Raw genomic sequence first — 22,500 nt, 5'->3', positions numbered from 1 at the left:
CCTTTACGGGACTCGCAGGGAGCAAATATTTATTTGGAAAAAACTGGAGAACTTAAGCTCTTGGTGCGAGATGGAGACAATTCCCCTCCCAGGGTACACTGTTTTTGCCTTGATCAAGGAGGGTTATTTATTGAAGCTACTCCCCAGCAAGACATTAGCCGGAAAATGACTGGCTTCCAGTATGAACTGATAAGTCAGCGAACGCTTTCGGATTTGCACACAGTTACTGGTAAGGGTTAAACAGTAGTTCTGTACTGGTTTCGCTAGATCAGTGGTTCATTAGTGTCAGGATTTTTTCTTCTTGTTTTTAGAAATATTTAAGAGTTTGATTTATGGTTATGTTGTTTACATTTTGCAAGGTGTTTGTGATCAAGGACTTGGCATATTTTCACTCTGTGGCCTAATTCAACACAGGGCCCTGGTGAAAACATTTGTGGGCAGCCATCCAAAGGCAACCTTAGTTATAATATACGTGCTGCTCTGTGTAATGATTAAGAGGATATTCCTGCACTAGTAAAAGGCTCATCTGCATTAGGATTGTACATATTTTGCACATGGCTATGTATAGACTGGCTGCTATGCCCCCCCCCCAGCACTTGGGCCCTGGTGCCACTGAACCTGCTTCGCCAATGATGGTTCTGACCCAGGTACTTGGATAACCTTGTTGAGAGTCGCTAGTCTAAATTGTTTGCCCATAGATTAACCTGTGTTGTAATGTCTTGTTTAGCTGGTAGGTGGCGCTGTTTCATACATCTTCATCTGTATTTTACGTTTAGTTGCCCAAATGATAAATGACTCATTTGAGAGCATCAGTCCTTCTTAGTGACAGAGATTGTGAAATACATAAAACATTTGAAATTATTATTTTTACTAAATATTAAAAACAAATATTAGCTTATTTTAACCACTTGCTTGTTTAGGATTATATCCCTGAGTATTTGTGTTTAGCAAATCTTTTGCCTTGGGCTGGATTCATTTTATATTAAGTTTTGAAAATTGAGAAGCCAACTACAACTTTTACATTATCTATCTATCTATCTATTATTAATATATATTGTATGTATTGTGCTCTTTTGAAGTCATGCAGCGATGAATGTGTTTTACATGATGTGAGCAGTTCCTTAGCTGGGGATTACAATGAGGCAAGTGGGTGGCTCAGGGGATATTGTAGGAGCGCACATAATTTATTATTGTGGTTACTTACTGAACATTACTTAGGTCACAGTGACACACACGGGTGTTATTATAACTAGACCATAATATATTAATGGGTGACTCTGAGGAACCTCCCTTGCTGCATTAGGAGCTGTCTATATATAATTATACACAGTAGGGTGTTACCGTGTTACTAGCATTGTAGTGAGGCGCATCTATAGTTTAATATGACTAAGCTTTTGTGTAAATACATTAAGATTTTAATAATGTTGTCCCTATTCTCCACCCATTGTCATTTTGCTTCTTTTTATTTTAAGGGGCATAGAACTAAAAATGCAACTTTAAACACTTTTTTTCAATTTACTAATTTTCTTTTTCTTTCCTTTGTTTTCTAAGTATACCTTTTTAGTATGCTCGGGAGCATCAGTGCACTACAGTCTGCTGATTGGTGGCTGTACATATGTCATTGGCTCTCTCAATGTGCTCAGCTAGCTCACAATAGTGCATGTCTGCTCCTTCAACAAAGGATATCAAGAGAATGAAAAACTTTTTATAATCAAAGTAAATTTGAAAGTTGTTAAAGTGTGTTTGCTCTGTCTATTGACCTGAGCCATAAGAACCACAGACTGCCAGACAGTCACAATCAGAATTCCCCTATAAAGGGCTCGAGTTATCAAATCCTTACGGCTGCAAGTTCTCACAAGAACTTGCTCGCCATAATTTAAAGGGACACTCAGGTTAAATTACATTTTCATGATTCAGATACAGCATGTAATTTTAAACAACTTTCCAATTTACTTCCATTAAAAAAAATGTGCACAGTCTTTTATATTTACAATTTTTGAGTCTCCAGATCCTACTGAGCATGTGCAAGAATTCAGACTATACGTATATGCATTTGTGATTGGCTGATTGCTATCACATGGTACAAGGGGAGTGGAAATATACATAACTTTGAAATTTGTTATAAAAAATTTTTACTACTCATTTGAAGTTCAGACTAAGTGCTATTGCATTGTCTTGTTATCTTGCATTTGTTGATTATGCAAATCTAATGTGTTGATTGGTCCTTTTAACGAGCAGCGGTCACCGGACCGCAGCTTCCCTAACCTCTTCGCCACCGCTAAGGTGACGAAATTCAATCTCCGCGGTCTAGTCCGACCGAGGAGGTTGACAGCTCCTGCCCGCGCAGGGGGCAGGATTACACACGAGCGCAAAATTGCGCTCATGTGCAATGGTGAATGGTGATTTCGCCCCGCCACAGTACGCTTACACGCCCCTGTCCGTCTCAGCTTTGATAAATTGAGCCCTATGTCAGAGCATTCTATAAATGTTGCCGTGCAGCAAGGACCATTTTACACTGACCTTGCTGTATAGGATGTGTGGTTGCCAGGCTGTTACCCTTTAGGGCATAATATGTGTAATGGAAAACCTTTGGCTGCCGGTTCACTAAACAAGTTAATATGAGGGTACTTTAAGGAAATGACTGAATGTGAGACCTGTCTGTGCCTCTACTCTTGTTTTATTCCTGTCCCTACGCACCTCACGCACATCTTGTTTAGTTGATGCTGCAAAGACCTTTTGGTTTAGTTTAATACCTACCTGTTTCCAATCTTTTTGTTGCAAAATGTAGTTTTACTTTGATCCGGTTTGGTATTGGGATCAGCACTGTATTTATTTAAAGGGATAACGGTCAACATTTAAATATACATTTCATTTTTGCAATATACTTCTGGTAAAAGTTTTCACTGTTTTTCAGTGGCATATGCACGTATGCTGTGAGGGTCCGTGCACCAGGAAACTGAAATGCAACCATGGACATTTTACATTTTGGACTTTCTGTCCTTTTGACAACTTCCTAAACTAAGACTTTTTTTTTTTTCCATACCAAAATATTTAGTGTTTTAAATTGGTGCTCTCTCATGGGCATGATGTAAGTTTTCAGTTTGTATGTGCGCGCTTCGTTGCCTCTACTGAAGCACTTTTTATTTAGCCGCTAGCTTTGTCCTTTACACCTAGAATATTATTAACCACTTTATTTTTTTATGGTAATGCCCTTATCTTGCTGCCATCTGCCTATATCCGCTCTTGCTGAAGCATGCCACTTGTAAGCCACTCATTCTAGGAATTGCAGCTACCAACCCCAGGAAGGTGCCGTTTGTCACAGCCCTTGGTGATACACATCTTGTGCACTTCCTGACATCATTTCTTTTAAATGTCTGCAAGAATTCAGAAGCCAAATTTCTCTATTCGTTTTATTGTAGATTCACAGCTGCAGAGACCACATCTAGGTGCTGGAGAGTGTTGTGTAGAATTACAAATAGGCAATTTGTCCTGTTTGGATACTTAGTCCTAAGAGCTTGCAATTTTTTTCAACCCCTGGTAATAAACATTAGATGTGCAAAATTCCAATTTTTGTTGCTCAATCTCTGTTCAAACGAATAGCCTCTGTTTCCAGCATTCGTTTAGTTCCACCAGATATGTATATTTTAGCACAAGTGCAACTCGGGGTATATATTTAAAGATATATTAAAAGTTGCATTTCTGTTCCATTATATTGGAACTAAACGAATGTCTGAAACGGATGTTAACTTTACTATTCATTTGAGCAAGGAATTTGCACAATTTAAAACAGTTTCCAATTTATTTTTTTTCCTGTTATCAAACTCACTTTTTTCCATAAGGCATACTTTGGTATCCCATCTACTTCAAATATTAAACTGACCTTTTTCATGGACTTCTTTGTTAAACCATAGTTATTGTTCATGGGAGCATACTGAAGTAGGGTCAGGAGCGTGCACGGACACTGCTGCCATATAGTGCTCAAGACGGTCATCTGTACAGTTTCCTACCTTTCCTTACACATCTACAAATAGTCAGGCGCCTGCATGTGCTTAGGAGTTATGACCTTTTCAGTGTTTTTCAACTGGATAAACGGCTTGATCTCTTCCCTCCCTTTTGCACGTCTGATCTTTGGTTTGGTTAAATGAAGATTTCTTTGCTGATGCATTAAAATTAGTTGTAGGATGAACATTTAAGTGATGTAGACTGCGAGGTGGAAAATGATTTATAAATATAGGCTCTGAGCCGATTACAACAGATTAGCTCCATAAATCTTTTTCTGAAAAACAGACCCTCTATGACCTATGAACATCTGCAAAAGGTTCACTTTAGGTTTGGTGTGTGAGAGAGGGTCTAGTTTATCACAATTCTTTAGTTTCATATAATTTGTAAATACATTCAAACCTGACTTAAAGGGAGAGTATACTATAAAATAGTTTTTCCTTAAAGGGACATTAAACACTTTGAGATGGTAATATAAAATGATAAATTGTGTATATATAAAACTCTGCAATAAACTTTCATTATTAATTTTGTCCTCTTTGCCTGTAATTCCATTCTGAAATTGAGAGCTTTTCAGTTCCTGTTAGAAATGGAAGTGCAGAACACTGTTAAATCCAGCACAACCATTGGGTGTACACTCTAGTGACCTATGTATAACTGTCCCTAATTGGCCACAGCAGAGAAGGTAACACAAGTTACAACATGGCAGCTCCCAGTGTTTTATAGACACTAAAACTTTACACTTATTTTGTCACTTTTTAAACAACGAATGAAACTTTAAAAAATACATCTACATGTTAGTCATGGACTAATCTTTTCTTTGAATGCATCGTTCTATCTAGCATGTATTTAGTGTTTAATGTCCCTTTAATGTGTTTCCAACTTACAATTGAGTAAAGTGAATCATTGGGAACAAATTAAAGGGGAGAAATTGTCCCTTTAATGCCTCTTCTGATGATTAACTGACTCTTCAGTTCACATCTCTGTTCGGTTTGTAGCTTCCTCAGATAATGTTTTATACATTTTATTTTTCTCAGACTATTAGTTTTTTTAATATATATAAATAATAATAAATAAATAAAAAAAATATATATATATATATAATTTTATTTTTTTTATTTAACTGATAAACAGATATTTGCTGTAGATCAATAACGAGAAATGTTTAAAGGGGCAGCAACATGAAAATGTAAACTTTCAGGATTAATATAGAGTATTCAATTTTAAACAACTTTCCAATTTACTTCTATTATCAAATTTACATTGTTCTCTTGGTATCCTCTGTTGAAAAGCATACTTAGGTAGGCTTAGAAGCAGCAATGCACTAAACAGGAGCTATTTGAACACATCTGGTGAGCCAGCAATCATCAGCTAGCTCCTGTTTAGTGCATTGCTGGTCCTGAGCCTACCTAGGTTTGCTTTTCCACAGGAAAATTTGATAACACAAGTATTTTGGGAAGTTGTATTTTAGTCTTGCTTAATCATAGAAGATTTTGACTTTACTGTCCCTTTTAACCTAGGGGCCATATGATATGATCTAGATTATTTTATTTCCTGTGTGAATGTTCATATGGGAACAAACCACCAATATGAATACATTGACATATATGTACATAGTATTAGTTAGTCTGCTCTCAGTCTGTGATACTTGCAGGGAGTACTAACTGACTCTGACATTCGGAAGGAAGATGCTTACGGAGTAGTGTGGTCTATGGTTTTGCTCCGCCATGTTTGTTTCACAAACATCAGGATCAGAGGGCAAAGGGCTCACCACAGCTGGAATGTGAGTGCTTGTGCGGGGTGATGTCATTACATCTCCTGGTGTAACCGGCTAGTGCAGAGGCCATACTGAGGGACTGCTTCAGGTTACCTAAGGATACTGTCAGAATCTGTTAAAAGAAATTCCCTGCAGGTTTTGGCAGCCGACTGTACAATGCCGGCTTTATCTTGCTGCTAACAGAGTTTCAGTCCCCTAAGCTTTAGAGGGATGCAATAAAATGCTGTCCTTTGAGTCCTATGAATAGGGTCTTGTTGAGTTAGTACAGCAGAGGAGATTTTGGCCTCTTCTCCAGAAAATTAGCATGTTGCCGTACGGGCAATAAAACCGCCTTCCAAAGATGAAGAGTCTTCTAATCTGGCCCAAACACCATTAGTGGGCTGTGGAATGATGACTATATTGCCTAGCATTCTCTGTTGGTCTGGATAGGCCACTTTGATCTTAAGCACATCTTTTCTGATGGTTGGTATTGGGCGGCATTGTAGGGTAGAAAGAATACACATAACATGCGCTCCTTCTGCTGTTTAGTAACCAGAGGTTGACATATCTAATTCTAATTGAAACTTTAGGAGCCAGAATCTACAAAGTTATCAACTTAAAAAAAATAATTTTTATTTGCACTGTATAACTTTGTATCAACCTATGATATTGATTTCATGTTTGTGATAAGACAATGGCTTGATGTGACTTGCCGGCTTGTATTCACCAGACAATCCAGAAATGGATGATAGTAGCCGGTCAAGATGATGTGATTCTTGGGAGAGATCAAATGGTTACTAGATATGCTTATTTCATCATGACTTTGCACATGTGAAGTTATCTGTATTCCATATCTCAGCACTTGTACATTACGTTTATGTATATATTATTGCAAGTCTACACATGAATGCTTAGTGTCAGAATCAGACTGTACCCGGACATTAAGCAACCTGTCTTGGGCAGCTGTTACTACAAACCCTTTTGAGATAATCCTGATCTAATTTAAATAGTAGCCACAGCTGCCCAGAACCATCCAGCGGTCTCATACTCCAATCTTATATCAACTGAAATATCCTATTCCTGATTCTAGGCAAATTGATTCAGAAACTTTGTATTAAGCTTTTGCACATAACTATATAGCTTCTCTATAAAATGGTGGCTTTATGTTTTATAGGGCAGGTACTTTATTTATTTTTTTTATTGTGAAAGCTTAAACATGAAAAAATGTGCTTTTTCCGCTACAATTCCTTTTTTTTTCTTTCTCTCTTCTAGTCCATTAATGTAACATTGTTTCTGTATTACAGTATGTTCCTGCAATAGGGATCTGAACTGCAGGACACTGCATTGTCCTGTTAATGGGACACATTGTTTACAGCCGTGTGTGGCTATAATTGGCAGTAATGATATTGAGGTCATTGCTTACAATGGGGGGGTGGGGGGTAGGATAAGTACAAACCTTATAGAGTAAGATCTGCCTATTCCTTCACATGGCTGTGTAATTATAGACGTCATCAGTATTTACTGCAGATAGGTAGAGTAACAATATGCAGTCTATTTCCGCTGGTGTAATGTTACTACTTCTTGTGTTACAGATCCGTGTCGTCCGTGCACTGACACAGAGGTCCTCCTGGCTGTCTGCATTAGTGATTTTGGTGAGTATTGTTTTGTCTGTTGAGTAAACTTTATAACACACAATATAGCGTTTGTATTCTTGTTAGCCGAGACATTCCATGAGAGCATACTGAGGTAGGCTTGTGTCCTGCACACTATATGACAGCTGTGGCTGCACAATGTATGTGACAATTGTAAACATATAGTGCTCACGGCACAAGCGATACATTTGACAATGGAAATAAATTGGAGGTTTTTTTTTTTTTTTTTATTATTGTACACTCTATCTGAATTGTTGGCCCTTTAAACCTGCAGAACATGTGTATAAATATAAAAAAAACTGAGGGCAGACTGATGGGTCTTTTACTGAAGATGCTAGAAGTATGGGTTTAGGTTACTATGTTGTGGGGTTTTTTTTTTTGCACAGCCGTTTAATTGTTTGGGGTGATTATATATATATATATATATATATATATATATATATATATATATATATATATATATATATATATATATATATATATATATATATATATATATATATATATATATATATATATATATATATATATATATATATATATATATTATACAGGGAAAGGGTTAAATATAAAGTCAACATCTCTTGTAACCCTGCTGAGCACCTACAGACCCTTCCCCCGTCTTCTATTCATTCTGGCCTTTTGTTGTCTTTTCCAGTTGTGCGGGGATCCATCACAGCAGTGACCAACGATGTGGAGCAACAGGAATCCATCATAAAGGTGGCAGTAAATAAACTCTACAGACAGAAAAACAAAATTTTTACACCCAACAAAGAGAGCGGGGGCTGGGAAGGCCACATTAGGACACCTCTGGAATGTGGGGTGAAAGCTGGAATGGGAGAATTCCTATTTACAGGACGAATGCACTTTGGGGATCCTAGGTTGGGGTGTGCACCCCGATATAGAGACTTCCAGCGAATATACCAGGAAGCAAAAGACAAAGGGCTGAACCCCTGTGAAATCAGCACAGACTGAGTGTTGTGTCCAAGCACAGACTACTAATTCACGTCTGGAGAAATACTTCTAGACACCACAAGTGATCACCAGGAATCTTAATGACTACAGATTCTGTTTATAAAGAATTCCTACAAATGCTGCCCAAAAATCAACACTGTTACACTAATACAATATGCTGCGGTACGAGGCAAGCCAGCCAATCAATGAGTTTATTCACATTTGGGAAGATAAATTATTTAAAAAAAAAAAAAAAAAAATTTCAACATGAGACATAAAACCCCCCACAACTGCCTTACTCCCTTATTAATACTAATCTTCAAAAGAGGTGCCTTATTGTAATTCGGCACATTCTGTGTACAGAGACATTTTTTTTGTTTTTTTTTATGACATTAATGCTTTGTAAAAAGCTTGGTGTAAAGTTTGACATTTTTTCTTATGAAAGAAAATGAATTGCGGCAGAAAATGAGTTTATTCTGTATCGTCACTGCCGTTCTGTAGGCTGTCGTATTTATTTCCGTTCCAGAGAAATAAAGCAGCCATTATATAACAAGGTGTTTGTGCATGTTTATTACTTGTTTCAGTTGTAAATATTTGTAGTTTTAACCTTTTTTATTTACAGGGACAGTTTACTCAAAAAATTTCTCCCCTTTAATTTGTTCCCAATGATCCACTTTACCTGCTGGAGTGTATTAAATTGTTTACAAGTAGCTCCTTTACCCTTATATTGGAATTTGAAATTGTTGATTTAGCATGTGGTATCCCCACCTATTCTGAAAGTTTGTGGCCGCGCGTACCAGCTATAGATAAGCTTTGTAAACACAGCCAGCAGAAGAAATTACACTCCCAGTGTGATAAAGCAGAGAGATAAGGTAATAAAATGTTGATTTTCCATTGTTCTCTCAAAATAGTGGTGATTGTTTTAAGGACAGATATAAGATAAAGAAGCAGGTATATGTGCACAATGTGATACAGTAATGAGATCTGATTATACCTACAGATATAAGATACAGGCACATGTATATGTACACAATGTGATACAGTAATGAGATCTGATTATACCTACAGATATAAGATAAAGACACATGTATATGTGCACAATGTGATACAGTAATGAGATCTGATTATACATACAGATATAAGATACAGACACATGTATATGTACACAGTGTGATACAGTAATGAGATCTGATTATACCTACAGATATAAGATAAAGACACATGTATATGTACACAGTGTGATACAGTAATGAGATCTGATTATACCTACAGATATAAGATAGACACATGTATATGTACACAGTGTGATACAGTAATGAGATCTGATTATACCTACAGATATAAGATAAAGACACATGTATATGTGCACAATGTGATACAGTAATGAGATCTGATTATACCTACAGATATAAGATACAGACACAATGTGATACAGTAATGAGATCTGATTATACCTACAGATATAAGATACAGACACAATGTGATACAGTAATGAGATCTGATTATACCTACAGATATAAGATAAAGACACATGTATATGTACACAGTGTGATACAGTAATGAGATCTGATTATACCTACAGATATAAGATACAGACACAATGTGATACAGTAATGAGATCTGATTATACCTACAGATATAAGATACAGACACAATGTGATACAGTAATGAGATCTGATTATACCTACAGATATAAGATAAAGACACATGTATATGTACACAGTGTGATACAGTAATGAGATCTGATTATACCTACAGAGATAAGATACAGACACATGTATATGTACACAATGTGATATAGTAATGACATCTGATTATACCTACAGATATAAGATAAAGACACATGTATATGTACACAATGTGATACAGTAATGAGATCTGATTATACCTACAGATATAAGATACAGTCACATGTATATGTACACAATGTGATAAAGTAATGAGATCTGATTATACCTACAGATATAAGATAAAGACACATGTATATGTGCACAATGTGATACAGTAATGAGATCTGATTATATCTACAGATATAAGATAAAGACACATGTATATGTACACAATGTGATACAGTAATGAGATCTGATTATACCTACAGATATAAGATACAGACACATGTATATGTGCACAATGTGATACAGTAATGAGATCTGATTATACCTACAGATATAAGATAAAGACACATGTATATGTACACAATGTGATACAGTAATGAGATCTGATTATACCTACAGATATAAGATACAGACACATGTATATGTACACAATGTGATACAGTAATGAGATCTGATTATACCTACAGATATAAGATACAGACACATGTATATGTGCACAATGTGATACAGTAATGAGATCTGATTATACCTACAGATATAAGATAAAGACACATGTATATGTACACAATGTGATACAGTAATGAGATCTGATTATACCTACAGATATAAGATAAAGACACATGTATATGTACACAGTGTGATACAGTAATGAGATCTGATTATACTACAGATATAAGATACACACATGTATATGTACACAGTGTGATACAGTAATGAGATCTGATTATACCTACAGATATAAGATAAAGACACATGTATATGTACACAATGTGATACAGTAATGAGATCTGATTATATCTACAGATATAAGATACAGACACATGTATATGTGCACAATGTGATACACTAATGAGATCTGATTATACCTACAAGCTCAACCTATTTTATTAGGCTGTGGCTTCAAAACACAAAATCAGAGCTTTAATATACAGAAATAAACCTTAAAAAGCTAATTTTCATACATTTTTTACTCTGCAGTTGGTAAAAAAAAAGCAATTGTAAACACATTAAGGGAAAAACTATTTTACAGTATACTGTCCCTTTAACAAGCTCCAGGCGTCTCCGTATGTGCAGTGATTACACACAATATGATAAGCTCGCAGTCTATGGAAAATCATTGGCAATACTCAAATTCCTACACCATCCCTAAAATTTTGTCTAACATTTCAGGAATAAAATAGTCTTAATAATGCCAGTGAGGGGGGGAAATATCTAGCTGCAGAAATGATTCACCAAATTGTGTGAATAAGTCTCCAGATTTTCCTCACTACAAAGTTTGCATTGTTGGTGAATCTAGAGAGTTCTCTCGCTCACACACTCGCTCTCACACGCTCTCTCCTTGGAACATGGACAACTAGTCAATTTATGTTATTGGATTAAATAAACTAAACCTTAAAGGGACATATAACTCAAATTGTTTCTTGAATGATTCAGATAGAACATGTGATTTTAAAACCACTTTCTAATTTACCTCTATTATCAAATGTGCTTCATTCTCTTGGTATCCTTTGTTGAAGGAGCCGCAATGCACTACTGGGAGCTAGCTGAACATAGGTGTGCTAATGGCAAGAGGTATTTATGTGCAGACAGCAAGCTCCCAGTACTGCTTTCCTGAGCCTACGTAGATATGCTTTTCCACTAAGAATGCAAAGAAATTAAGGCTAATTAGAAAATTAGTAAATTGGAAAGTTGATTAAAATGACATGCTCTCTGAATCTTCATGTCCCTTTTTATTGATACGTGACACCTTTTTTTATACTGACATGCATCTGTTTGTTTTTCTGTGAGTTATTCCTAAGAATCTGGGTGCACACTGCTTGGTCTAGAATAGAACCTTGACCCTACAACATGCTACAAATTGTTTGCAAATGGAGCTAATTTATATCTGTTCCTCACTGCCTGTTGCAAAAGAGAGAAGCTAAAAAAAGGTCTTTTTGTGGGGAATGTTCTTATAAATTGTGATAAGAGGGTAAAATGTGTATGCAGATATCCTGCAATAGAGATGTATGCTATGCATATTTAAAATAATGACCAATATCCAATTAAATGGACACTGTATTGTCGTTTTTTTAATTTTTATTTGTTTTTTACGGGTCAGTATACACTTTAATCTAAAATGTATTTTATTAAATATTTGTTAAAGTTTACAATATTTATCTCAAAAGAAAAGTTGAATACAGGTACATACTACTCAAGAACTGTAAAATATTAGAAATATACTTATTATACTTAGATCTTATACAATATATTTTGTCTCTCCTCTTTACAAACTTTTTGCATAACCTGTTTAAATATCCTTTAAAAAAATCCTTTGGCTAGAAAATAACAAAAGCGATATACAGGTGAAGCATTTATTGGCTAACTAAATTGTGCATATATCTGCAAGCTTTCAGGGCAGTGAGATCCCTTTTGTTAGTGCCCTGAAAGTTTGCAGATGTAGCCACTATTCGCTAGCCAATAATATGTAGCCACTATTCGCTAGCCAATAATATGTAGCCACTATTCGCTAGCCAATAATATGTAGCCACTATTCGCTAGCCAATAAAAGCTTCATCTGTATATCGCTTTTGTTTAGGGCTGCAACTAACTATTATTTTCATAATCGATTAATCTGCCGATTATTATTTTTTTTTTTTCCACTCATCGGATAAAAAACAAGCTTGGCACTATATAATGCAAACCATAGTCCCAAATCACCTGATTTAATACAAATTGTGACTCTTATTTTATTTCTGGGTTGCACAGATGACAGGAGTACTTGTAAACTTAAAAAGAAACTTCTAGTGTCCGGGAAAAAAGTAAAATGTCTGTAGACGTCATTTAGGCGAAGGACATGACCATCAAACACAATACCATGCGCAGGAGCTCAGCGGAGTGAAGCAGCTGGTGTCGTGCACAGACCATCTAATTGCAAACCAACTGATCCATTCTGCTGATTAGTTGTTGCAGCTCTATTTTTGTTATTGTCTTTCCAAAGGATTTTTACTTTCTTTGAATACAGAGTGCTGCCCTTTTTAATGCATCAAAAAAAGGGGGGGGGGTTTATTATACTTCATGTTGCCTCATTTCCCATAATTTAACTCTGAAAATGAGTGATTAGTTTTGCAATTTTGAGAATCAGAAGTGCACACTACCGACCTCAAAAGGCTAATTCTACTACATATTTGTCTCTCAATGCCATAAACAGAGGTGATAAGATACTTCAAAACAATGCAGGTTTTGCTAACAAAATGACAGTCGCCTTCTGCTCCAGTAAGTGTAAATTTGCTCCTCCAAATAAGTAGTTGGTGTTTAGCTGTTGAAAAACGGTTGCTGCAAACATGTTAAAGGGACAGTGTACACCTTAGTCATCTTAAAGTCTTACCTTAGATTAAAGCGACTTGAAACACAAATTTTTTCTTTCATGGTTTAGAAAGAGCATGTCATTTTAAACAACTTTGAAATGTACTTCTATTATAAAATTTGCTTCATTCTCTTGATATACTTTGCTGAAAAGCATATCTAGATAGGCTCTGTAGCTGCTGATTGGTTGCTGCACATAGATGACTCATGTGATTGGCTCACCATGTGCATTGCTATTTCTTCAACAAAGGATATCTGAAGAATAAAGCACATTAGATAATAGAAGTCATTTGGAATGTTGTTAAAAATTGTATTCTCTACTTGGATCATGAAAGGAAATTTTAGGCTTTAGTGTCCCTTTAAGCTGCAAATAGCCTGCTGCACCCTTTTTTATATCATGCAGCAGGAATGGTAAAACAGTTATTTTTAAATGAATATTGTTTCTGGCCAGTTTATAATGGCTACCAAGCTCCACCCACTGATGACATTACGATCTGGGCTGCATACTGCTTCTAATTACTAAAGACTCACTAGTTGGATTCAACAGACTGTCAATGCTATTCAGCAGAGTGCCTAGATGTAGCCCAGATCATGATGTCATCAGTGGGTGGAGCTTGGCAGCCATTTTAAACTGGCCAGAAACCATATTCATTTTAAAATAACATTTTTATTGTTCCTGCTGCAGGAGACTATTTGCAGCTTAAAGGGCCATTATACACTAATTCTTTCTTTGCATAAATGTTTTGTAGTTGATCTATTTATAAAGCCCATAAAGTTTGTTTTTTTTTAAAAAAAATTATAATTATGCTTATTTTTTAAATAACATGGCTCTGATTTTCAGACTCCTAACCAAGCCCCAAAGTTTAATTTGAATACAGTCAGCTACCTTCTCCAGCTGGCTCCTGTTTGTGTAAAGGGTCTTATCATATGCAAAAGGAGGGGGGGAATGTCTTATTTGCCACTTGCAGTGGGCTTTCCAGCTGCGTTTTCAACAGAGCGAAACTGAAAGCTTCTAAGTACGTTTTTAAACTGTTTTATACTGGATTTTTATATCAGTATCTGTGCATCTTATTCTTTATAGTAGTGTCTATTACATGCAGTTATATGAAAATGAGTGTATACTGTCCCTTTAATCTAAGGTAAGAATTTAAGATGATTAAGGTGTAGATTGTCCCTTTAATGCATTAACAAACACATGTACTTTTATTTGCTAGTCCTCAGTATCATATGACCGTCATCAGCCAATCACAGACTCCTACATATACACAGAGAATTCTTGCACATGCTCAGTAGTAGCTCAGACAGTGTGCTTATTAAAATACTGTACACAATTTAATAATGGACAAAAATGAATGTCTCTTCTTAAAACTGCACGATCTGTCAGTGACGGTGAACCTTTTTGAGCACGAGGGTCCAAACTTCAACATGAAAGCAACTTATTTAGCTCAAGTTCCAACACTGCAATTAAACCTGAATATCGAGGGTTTAAAAAAAAAAAATTAATAATAATACAACTGAGCTAATGAACTGCTTTTGTCTCAAAAGAAAAACACTTTAAGAGAGGTTTCTATGATACAAACCTCAAATACTAAATACATTTTGTAAGCCTAGTATTGAGGTTGCTCCCTGCCTCTCTCGCATTGGGTGCCATTATGCTGAAATAATCATTACATTCCAGTGATGACCTGTTTGCAGTAACTCTCCTTTAGATACCAGCAGTGTAATCTGGGTTCCAAAATGGCGGCACCATAATTAGAGAGAAGTGCATGAAATGTGTTTAGTGTCCCTTTAAAGTCTAAAGAGATGGTTTATGTTAAAGGGACAGTCTACACCTGAATTTTTGTTTTAAAAGATAGATAATCCCTTTATTACCCATTCCCCAGTTTTGCATAACCAACACAGTTATATTTATATACTTTTTACCTCTGTGATTATCTTGTATCTAAGCCTCTGCAAACTGCCCCTTTATTTCAGTTCTTTTGACAGACTTGCAGTTTAGCCAATCAGTGCTGGCTCCCAGATAACTTCACGTGCATGAGCACAGTTTTATCTATATGAAACACATGAACTAACACCTTCTAGTGGTGAAAAACTGTTAAAATGCATTCTGAAAAGAGGTGGCCTTCAAGGTCTAAGAAATTAGCATATGAACCTCATAGGTTAAGCTTTCAACTAAGAATACCAAGTGAACAAAGCAAAATTGGTGATAAAAGTAAATTGGAAAATTGTTTAAAATGACATGCCCTATCTGAATCATGAAAGTTTATTTTGGACTAGACTGTCCCTTTAACACCAGTTGACAACAAATATGGAAACTAGGTCCTAGCATACTAAAGATACGTGCACACCCCTGAGCACCTATAATCCTATCTAGAGAAACCAAATATGATCAGAGATGTACATTTGAAAGTATTTTTTTAATTGCATTCTCTAGCTGAATCGCTTTAATCCATGCAAGGCAAACTGTTATATTTACCTTGCATGGATTAAAGCGATTCAGCTAGAGAATGCAAACTAGGTCTCATAATACTACTGAAAAAAGGAAACAGACACATGAAAATGTAGTATAATAATAACTGTGTTTATTACCCAACATCATTCAGTGAAACACAGGCAGATGCTGTATCAACCTTCTCTTTAAGATGTTGGCAAAAAATCTCTTATCCCCTCTCAGCAATTCTAATAAACAACAGTTTAGCAGGCGTATATAAAGTTATGTCAATCATTTTATATTATTTAGCGAGCTTTTAGCAAAAAAAAGTGTGTTCTCATAACAATTGAGTATTCTCACACTACTGCGTAGCACTACCTATATTGGAATGTGACATCCCACTCTTTCTACAGGTGAAACTCGAAAAAAATAGAATATCGTGCAAAAGTTAATTTATTTCACTAATGCAACTTAAAAGGTGAAACTAATATATGAGATAGACTCATTACATGCAAAGCAGGATAGTTCAAGCCGTGATTTGTCATAATTGTGATGACTATGGCTTACAGCTCATGAAAACCCCAAATCCACAATCTCAGAAAATTAGAATATTACATGCAATCAATAAAACAAGGACTGTACTGTAGAACAATAATCTGACCACTGAAAAGTATAAGCATGCATACTGTATGTACTCGGTACTTGGTTTGGGCCCCTTTTGCAGCAATTACTGCCTCAATGCGGCGTGGCATGGAATCTATCAGCCTGTGGCACTGCTGAGGTGTTATGGAAGACCAGGATGCTTCAATAGCGGCCTTCAGCTCTTCTGCATTGTTCGGTCTCATGTCTCTCATCTTTCTCTTGGCAATGCCCCATAGATTCTCTATGGGGTTCAGGTCAGGCGAGTTTGCTGGCCAATCAAGCAAAGTAATCCCACGGTCATTGAACCAGGTTTTGGTGCTTTTGGCAGTGTGGGCAGGTGCCAAATCCTGCTGGAAAATGAAGTCAGCATCACCATAGAGCTTGTCTGCAGAAGGAAGCATAAAGTGCTCCAAAATCTCCTGGTAGACGGCTGCGTTGAAGCACAGTGGACCAACACCAGCAGATGACATGACTCCCCAAATCAACACAGACTGTGGAAACTTCACACTGGACTTCAAACATCTTGCAGTGTGTGCCTCTCCATTCTCCCTCCATGCTCTGGGTCCTTGGTTTCCCAATGAGATGCAAAATTTGCTCTCATCAGAAAAGAGGACTTTGGACCACTGAGCAACAGACCAGGTCTGTTTTTCTTTAGCCCAGGTAAGACGCTTCTGACGTTGTTTGTTGTTCAGGAGTGGCTTGACAAGAGGAATACGACATTTGAAGCCCATGTCCAGGATCCGTCTGTGTGTGGTGGCTCTTGTGAAAGTCCCCAGCACTTTTGAATGGCCTTTTCCTGACAATCCTCTCCAGGCTGCGGTCATCCCTGCTGCTTGCGCACCTTTTTCTTCTACACTTTTCCCTTCCACATAACTTTCTATTAATGTGTTTTGATACAGCACTTTGGGAACATCCAACTTCTTTTGCAATTACCTTTTGAGGCTTTCCCTCCTTATGGAGGGTGTCAATGATGGTTTTCTGCACAACTGTCAGGTCAGCAGTCTTTCCCATGATTGTGATTCCTACTGAACCAGACTGAGAGACCATTTAAAGGTTCAGGAACCCTTTGCAGGTGTTATGGCTTAATTAGCTGATTAGAGTGGGACACTTTGAGCCTAGAATATTGCACCTTTTCACAATATTCTAATTTTCTGAGATTGTGGATTTGGGGTTTTCATGAGCTGTAAGCCATAATCATCACAATTATGACAAATCACGGCTTGAACTATCTTGCTTTGCATGTAATGAGTCCATCTCATATATTAGTTTCACCTTTTAAGTTGCATTAGTGAAATAAATGAACTTTTGCACAATATTCTAATTTTTCGAGTTTCACCTGTAGATAATAAGACTGCTTGAGAAATACAAGTATAATGTTTCTTAAAGGTATATATGTATTTTTTGTGATGTGTAGTTGTGTACAATATATATTGTTGACTAAAAATGAAAGTTTTAATATATACTGCTAATACGTTAATTCTTTGATTAATTATTTGTGCATGGAATTATGAAAAGTTTCAAATCCCTCACAAATCCAAATATGGGACGTTAATGTCTTAAGTGGTTTGTGGAATACTACTTTTAACCCCTTACATTTCAGAGAGGGCTGCAAAACACTATATCTATGAAACTATGGACTAGTACCCATAATAAGGCAAGGAGTAATTGTGTCTTAGTGAAATTGGAGTAGACCTATAAAGTGCTAGCTGCAGAAGTGAGTAGTTGCTAAAATGATATTTTGTTATGTTTCTCGGTGACGCCCCAGAGGAAGGGCTGTGTTTTTCATTTGGTTGTATTGCATTAGTGCAGTTTAAGTGATATTGTTGTGAATATGTTCAGTGGTGCTCAAAGCAAATACAGGGTGAAAACCAATGATTTAAGTTAAAGGGACAGTCTATTGGAACATTTTTGTTCTTTAAAAAGATAGATAATCCCTTTATTACTCATTCCCCAGTTTTGCATAACCAACATAGTTATATTAATATACTTTTTACCTCTGTGATTACCTTGTATCTAAGCCTCTGCAGACAACCCCCTTATCTAAGTGCTTTTGACAGTCTTGCATTTTAGCCAATCAGTGCTGACTCATAAATAACCCTATGGGAGTGAGCACAATGTTATATATAAGACACACATGAACTAGCACTGTCTAGATGTAAAAAAAAACTGTCAAAATGCACTTAAAATTAGCATATGAGTCTATCTAGGTTTAGCTTTCAACAAAGAATACCAAGAAAACAAAGCAATTTGATGATAAAAGGACAATGGAAAGTTGTTTAAAATTACTGCCCTATCTGAATCATGAAAGTTCAATTTTCACTAGAGTGTCCCTTTAACTTCCTATGCAGAATATGCTGACTCTGTAGCTGTACTAAGTAGACCACCCTCACATCTGTGATTGTATTTGGCACATGAGAGATCTGTAAAAAAAAGAACCTAAAACTCAGCTCTCCCCTCACTGGGGCCAAAGAAACAATTTAACTTGACCCCTGCCAAACAAAAGCCCTTAGACAAACGCTAGAAACTGTCATTTTGTTACCAGATTGTGCCGCATTTCAGGAATACACCCTTAAAACCCATCTGGGCATTTTTACTTGGACTCATTTGTGTACTGTTCAAACTGATCACTTGTGCAGCAAACAGCAAGCTAAGAATTGGCATTATACTTAAAGGGACATAAACCCCCTTCATATTGTAATAGAATAATATGTTTAAATATGTGTCGTATATAAAATTTTGCAATATACTTTCATTATTTCTTTTGCCTCATTATCTTAACAGAAAAAGGGTTGTTGTCGTATTGGTTCCACAGAGAAACCTTGATTTTAAAAGGTATCACAATCTACTAAAGAAACATGCCCCATTTTCTTGTAATTTAGCTCTGAAAATTGTGTGTTTTTATGTGCACCTTGCAGCCTAACCTGCTACATATCTGCCCTAACTGGACCCAACAGAGCTGATAGGATATTGTAAAACAAAATGATAGTTACAAACCTGGTCTAGTTTAGTAACAAGCACATAATTGGTTCCTACACATAAGACAAGTGGTGAGGAAATATTGGCCATTGTAAAACAATGGAAATTGGGATTCATTTTAATTAATATTTTACAATTGGTTATTTTAATCTGTTGCAGATTTATGTCAATTTACTATGGTATAAGCACTCCAGCCTCTGTTGCAAGTAGAAAGAGCATGAAATACAAGAGTCAGATAGAAGAATGACCCAGAGAGAGAGAAATATACTGCTAGATTTATCATACTACTGGCGGACTTGGGTTTGCATCTTGTCCACCCTTGCACATGTGCACTCGTGTGCAACCCCACCCCCTGCCTGCGCACAGAAAAGCCTGGGGAGATTGGGACACACAACTTAATATATATAGACCACATAACAGGTGGAGAAGCAGCAGAGGGTGACACTGAGAGAGAAAAGTGAGAAAGAGGGTGACACTGATCAAGGAGAGTCAGACAATAGGTGACACTAAGCGAGGAGAGTCAGATAGAGGGTGAAACGGGTCAAGGAGAGTCAGACAATGGTTGACACTGAGAGAGGAGAGTCAGACAGAGGGTGACACTGATCAAGGAGAGTCAGACAATGGTTGACACTGAGAGAGGAGAGTCAGACAGAGGGTGACACAGAGAGGAGTCATATAGAGGGTAACACTGATCAAGGAGAGTCAGACAACGGGTGACACAGAGAGGAGAGTCATATAGAGGGTGACACTGATCAAGGAGAGTCAGACAACGGGTTACACAGAGAGGAGTCAAATAGAGGGTGAAACTGATCAAGGAGAGTCAAACAACAGGTGACAGAGAGGAGAGTCAGACAACGGGTGACACAGAGAGGAGAGTCAGACAACAGGTGACACTGAGAGAGGAGAGTCAGATAGAGGGTGACACTGATCAAGGAGAGTCAGACAGAGGGTGACACTGAGAGAAGAGAGTCAGATAACGGGTGACACTGATCAAGGAGAGTCAGATAGAGAGTGACATTGAGAGAGGAGAGTAAGATAGAAGACGTCACTGTCTGCCTGCACACAGAAAAGTCTGGATAGATTGGGACACAACACTTAATAGATATAGACCACATAACAGGTGGAGAAGCAGCAGACTGAGGGTGACACTGAGAGAGGAAAGTGAGACAGAGGGTGAAACTGATCAAGGAGAGTCAGACAATGGGTGACACTGAGAGAGGAGAGTCAGATAGAGGGTGACACTGATTAAGGAGAGTCAGACCGAGTGATACTGATCAAGGAGAGTCAGACAATGGGTGACACTGAGAGAAGAGAGTCAGATAAATGGTTAAAGGGTGACACAGAGAGGAGAGTCAGACAATGGGTGACACTGAGAGAGGAAAGTCAGACAGCGGGTGACACTGAGAGAGGAGAGTCAGGCAGAGAGTGACACAGAGAGGAAAATCAGACAGCGGGTGACACTGAGAGAGGAAAGTCAGACAACGGGTGACACTGAGAGAGGAGAGTCAGACAACGGGTAAGACAGAGAGGAGAGTCAGATAGAGGGTGACACTGAGAGGGGAGAGTCAGATAGAGGGTGACACTGAGAGAGAAGATTCAGAGGGTGACACTGAGAGAGGAGAGTCAGATAGAGGGTGACACTGATCAAGGAGAGTCAGACAGAGAGTGACACTGATCAAGGAGAGTCAGACAGAGGGTGACACAGAGAGGAGAGTCAGACAGAGAGTGACACTGAGAGAGGAAAGTCAGACAGCGGGTGACACTGAGAGAGGAGAGTCAGGCAGAGAGTGACACAGAGAGGAAAATCAGACAGCGGGTGACACTGAGAGAGGAAAGTCAGACAACGGGTGACACTGAGAGAGGAGAGTCAGACAACGGGTAAGACAGAGAGGAGAGTCAGATAGAGGGTGACACTGAGAGGGGAGAGTCAGATAGAGGGTGACACTGAGAGAGAAGATTCAGAGGGTGACACTGAGAGAGGAGAGTCAGATAGAGGGTGACACTGAGAGAAGAAAGTGGGACAGAAAGTGACACATAGAGAAAAGTCAGACAGAGGATGACATAGAGAGAGGAGAGTCAGGTAGGAGGGTGACACTGAGAGAGAAGATTCAGACAGAGAGTGACACTAAGAGAAGAGAGTCAGATAGAGGGTGACACTGAGAGAGGAGAGTCAGATAGAGGGTGACACTGAGAGAGGAGAGTCAGATAGAGGGTGACACTGAGAGAGGAGAGTCAGACAGAGAGTGACACTAAGAGAAGAGAGTCAGATAGAGGGTGACACTGAGAGAGGAGAGTCAGATAGAGGGTGACACTGAGAGAGGAGAGTCAGATAGAGGGTGACACTGAGAGAGGAGAGTCAAATAGAGGGTGACACTGAGAGAGGAGAGTGAGACAGAAAAGACACAGAGAGAAAAGTCAGACAGAGGGTGACATAGAGAGAGGAGAGTCAGACAGGAGGGTGACACTGATAGAGAAGATTCAGACAGAGGGTGACACTGAGAGAGAAGATTCAGACAGAGGGTGACACAGAGAGAAGATTCAGACAGAGGGTGACACTGAGAGAGAAGATTCAGACAGAGGGTGACACAGAGAGGAGATTCAGACAGAGGGTGACACAGAGAGAAGATTCAGACATAGGGTGACACAGAGAGGAGAGTCAGACAGAGGGTGACACTGAGAGAGAAGATTCAGACAGAGGGTGACACAGAGAGAAGATTCAGACAGAGGGTGGCACTAAGAGAGGAGACAGAGGATGACACTGAGAGAGAAGAGTCAGATAGAGGGTGACACTGAGAGAAGAAAGTGAGACAGAGGGTGACACGGAGAGAGGAGAGTCAGACAGAAAGTGACACTGAGAGAGAAGAGTCAGACAGAAAGTGACACTGAGAGAGAAGAGTCAGACAGAAAATGACA

The 22,500-nt window shown here is 37.8% G+C and overlaps 1 protein-coding gene across 1 annotated transcript in view; it reads left to right on the top strand.

Annotated features, from left to right (window-relative positions):
* Window positions 1-8,914, top strand: part of METRNL (meteorin like, glial cell differentiation regulator) — a 12,116-nt gene extending 3,202 nt beyond the window's left edge. The window contains exons 2-4 of the mRNA XM_053710263.1: window positions 1-229; window positions 7,348-7,407; window positions 8,066-8,914. The exon at window positions 1-229 is cut by the window's left edge and continues 160 nt beyond it. Of these exons, the coding sequence (XP_053566238.1) occupies window positions 1-229; window positions 7,348-7,407; window positions 8,066-8,382 (606 nt within the window). The 3' untranslated portion in view covers window positions 8,383-8,914. The remainder of the gene's footprint in view (window positions 230-7,347; window positions 7,408-8,065) is intronic.
* Window positions 8,915-22,500: the final 13,586 nt, after the last annotated feature.

The sequence above is a fragment of the Bombina bombina genome, chromosome 1, assembly GCF_027579735.1.
Source record: "Bombina bombina isolate aBomBom1 chromosome 1, aBomBom1.pri, whole genome shotgun sequence".
Lineage (NCBI taxonomy): Eukaryota > Metazoa > Chordata > Amphibia > Anura > Bombinatoridae > Bombina > Bombina bombina.
This window is presented reverse-complemented; position numbering and strand designations above follow the sequence as displayed.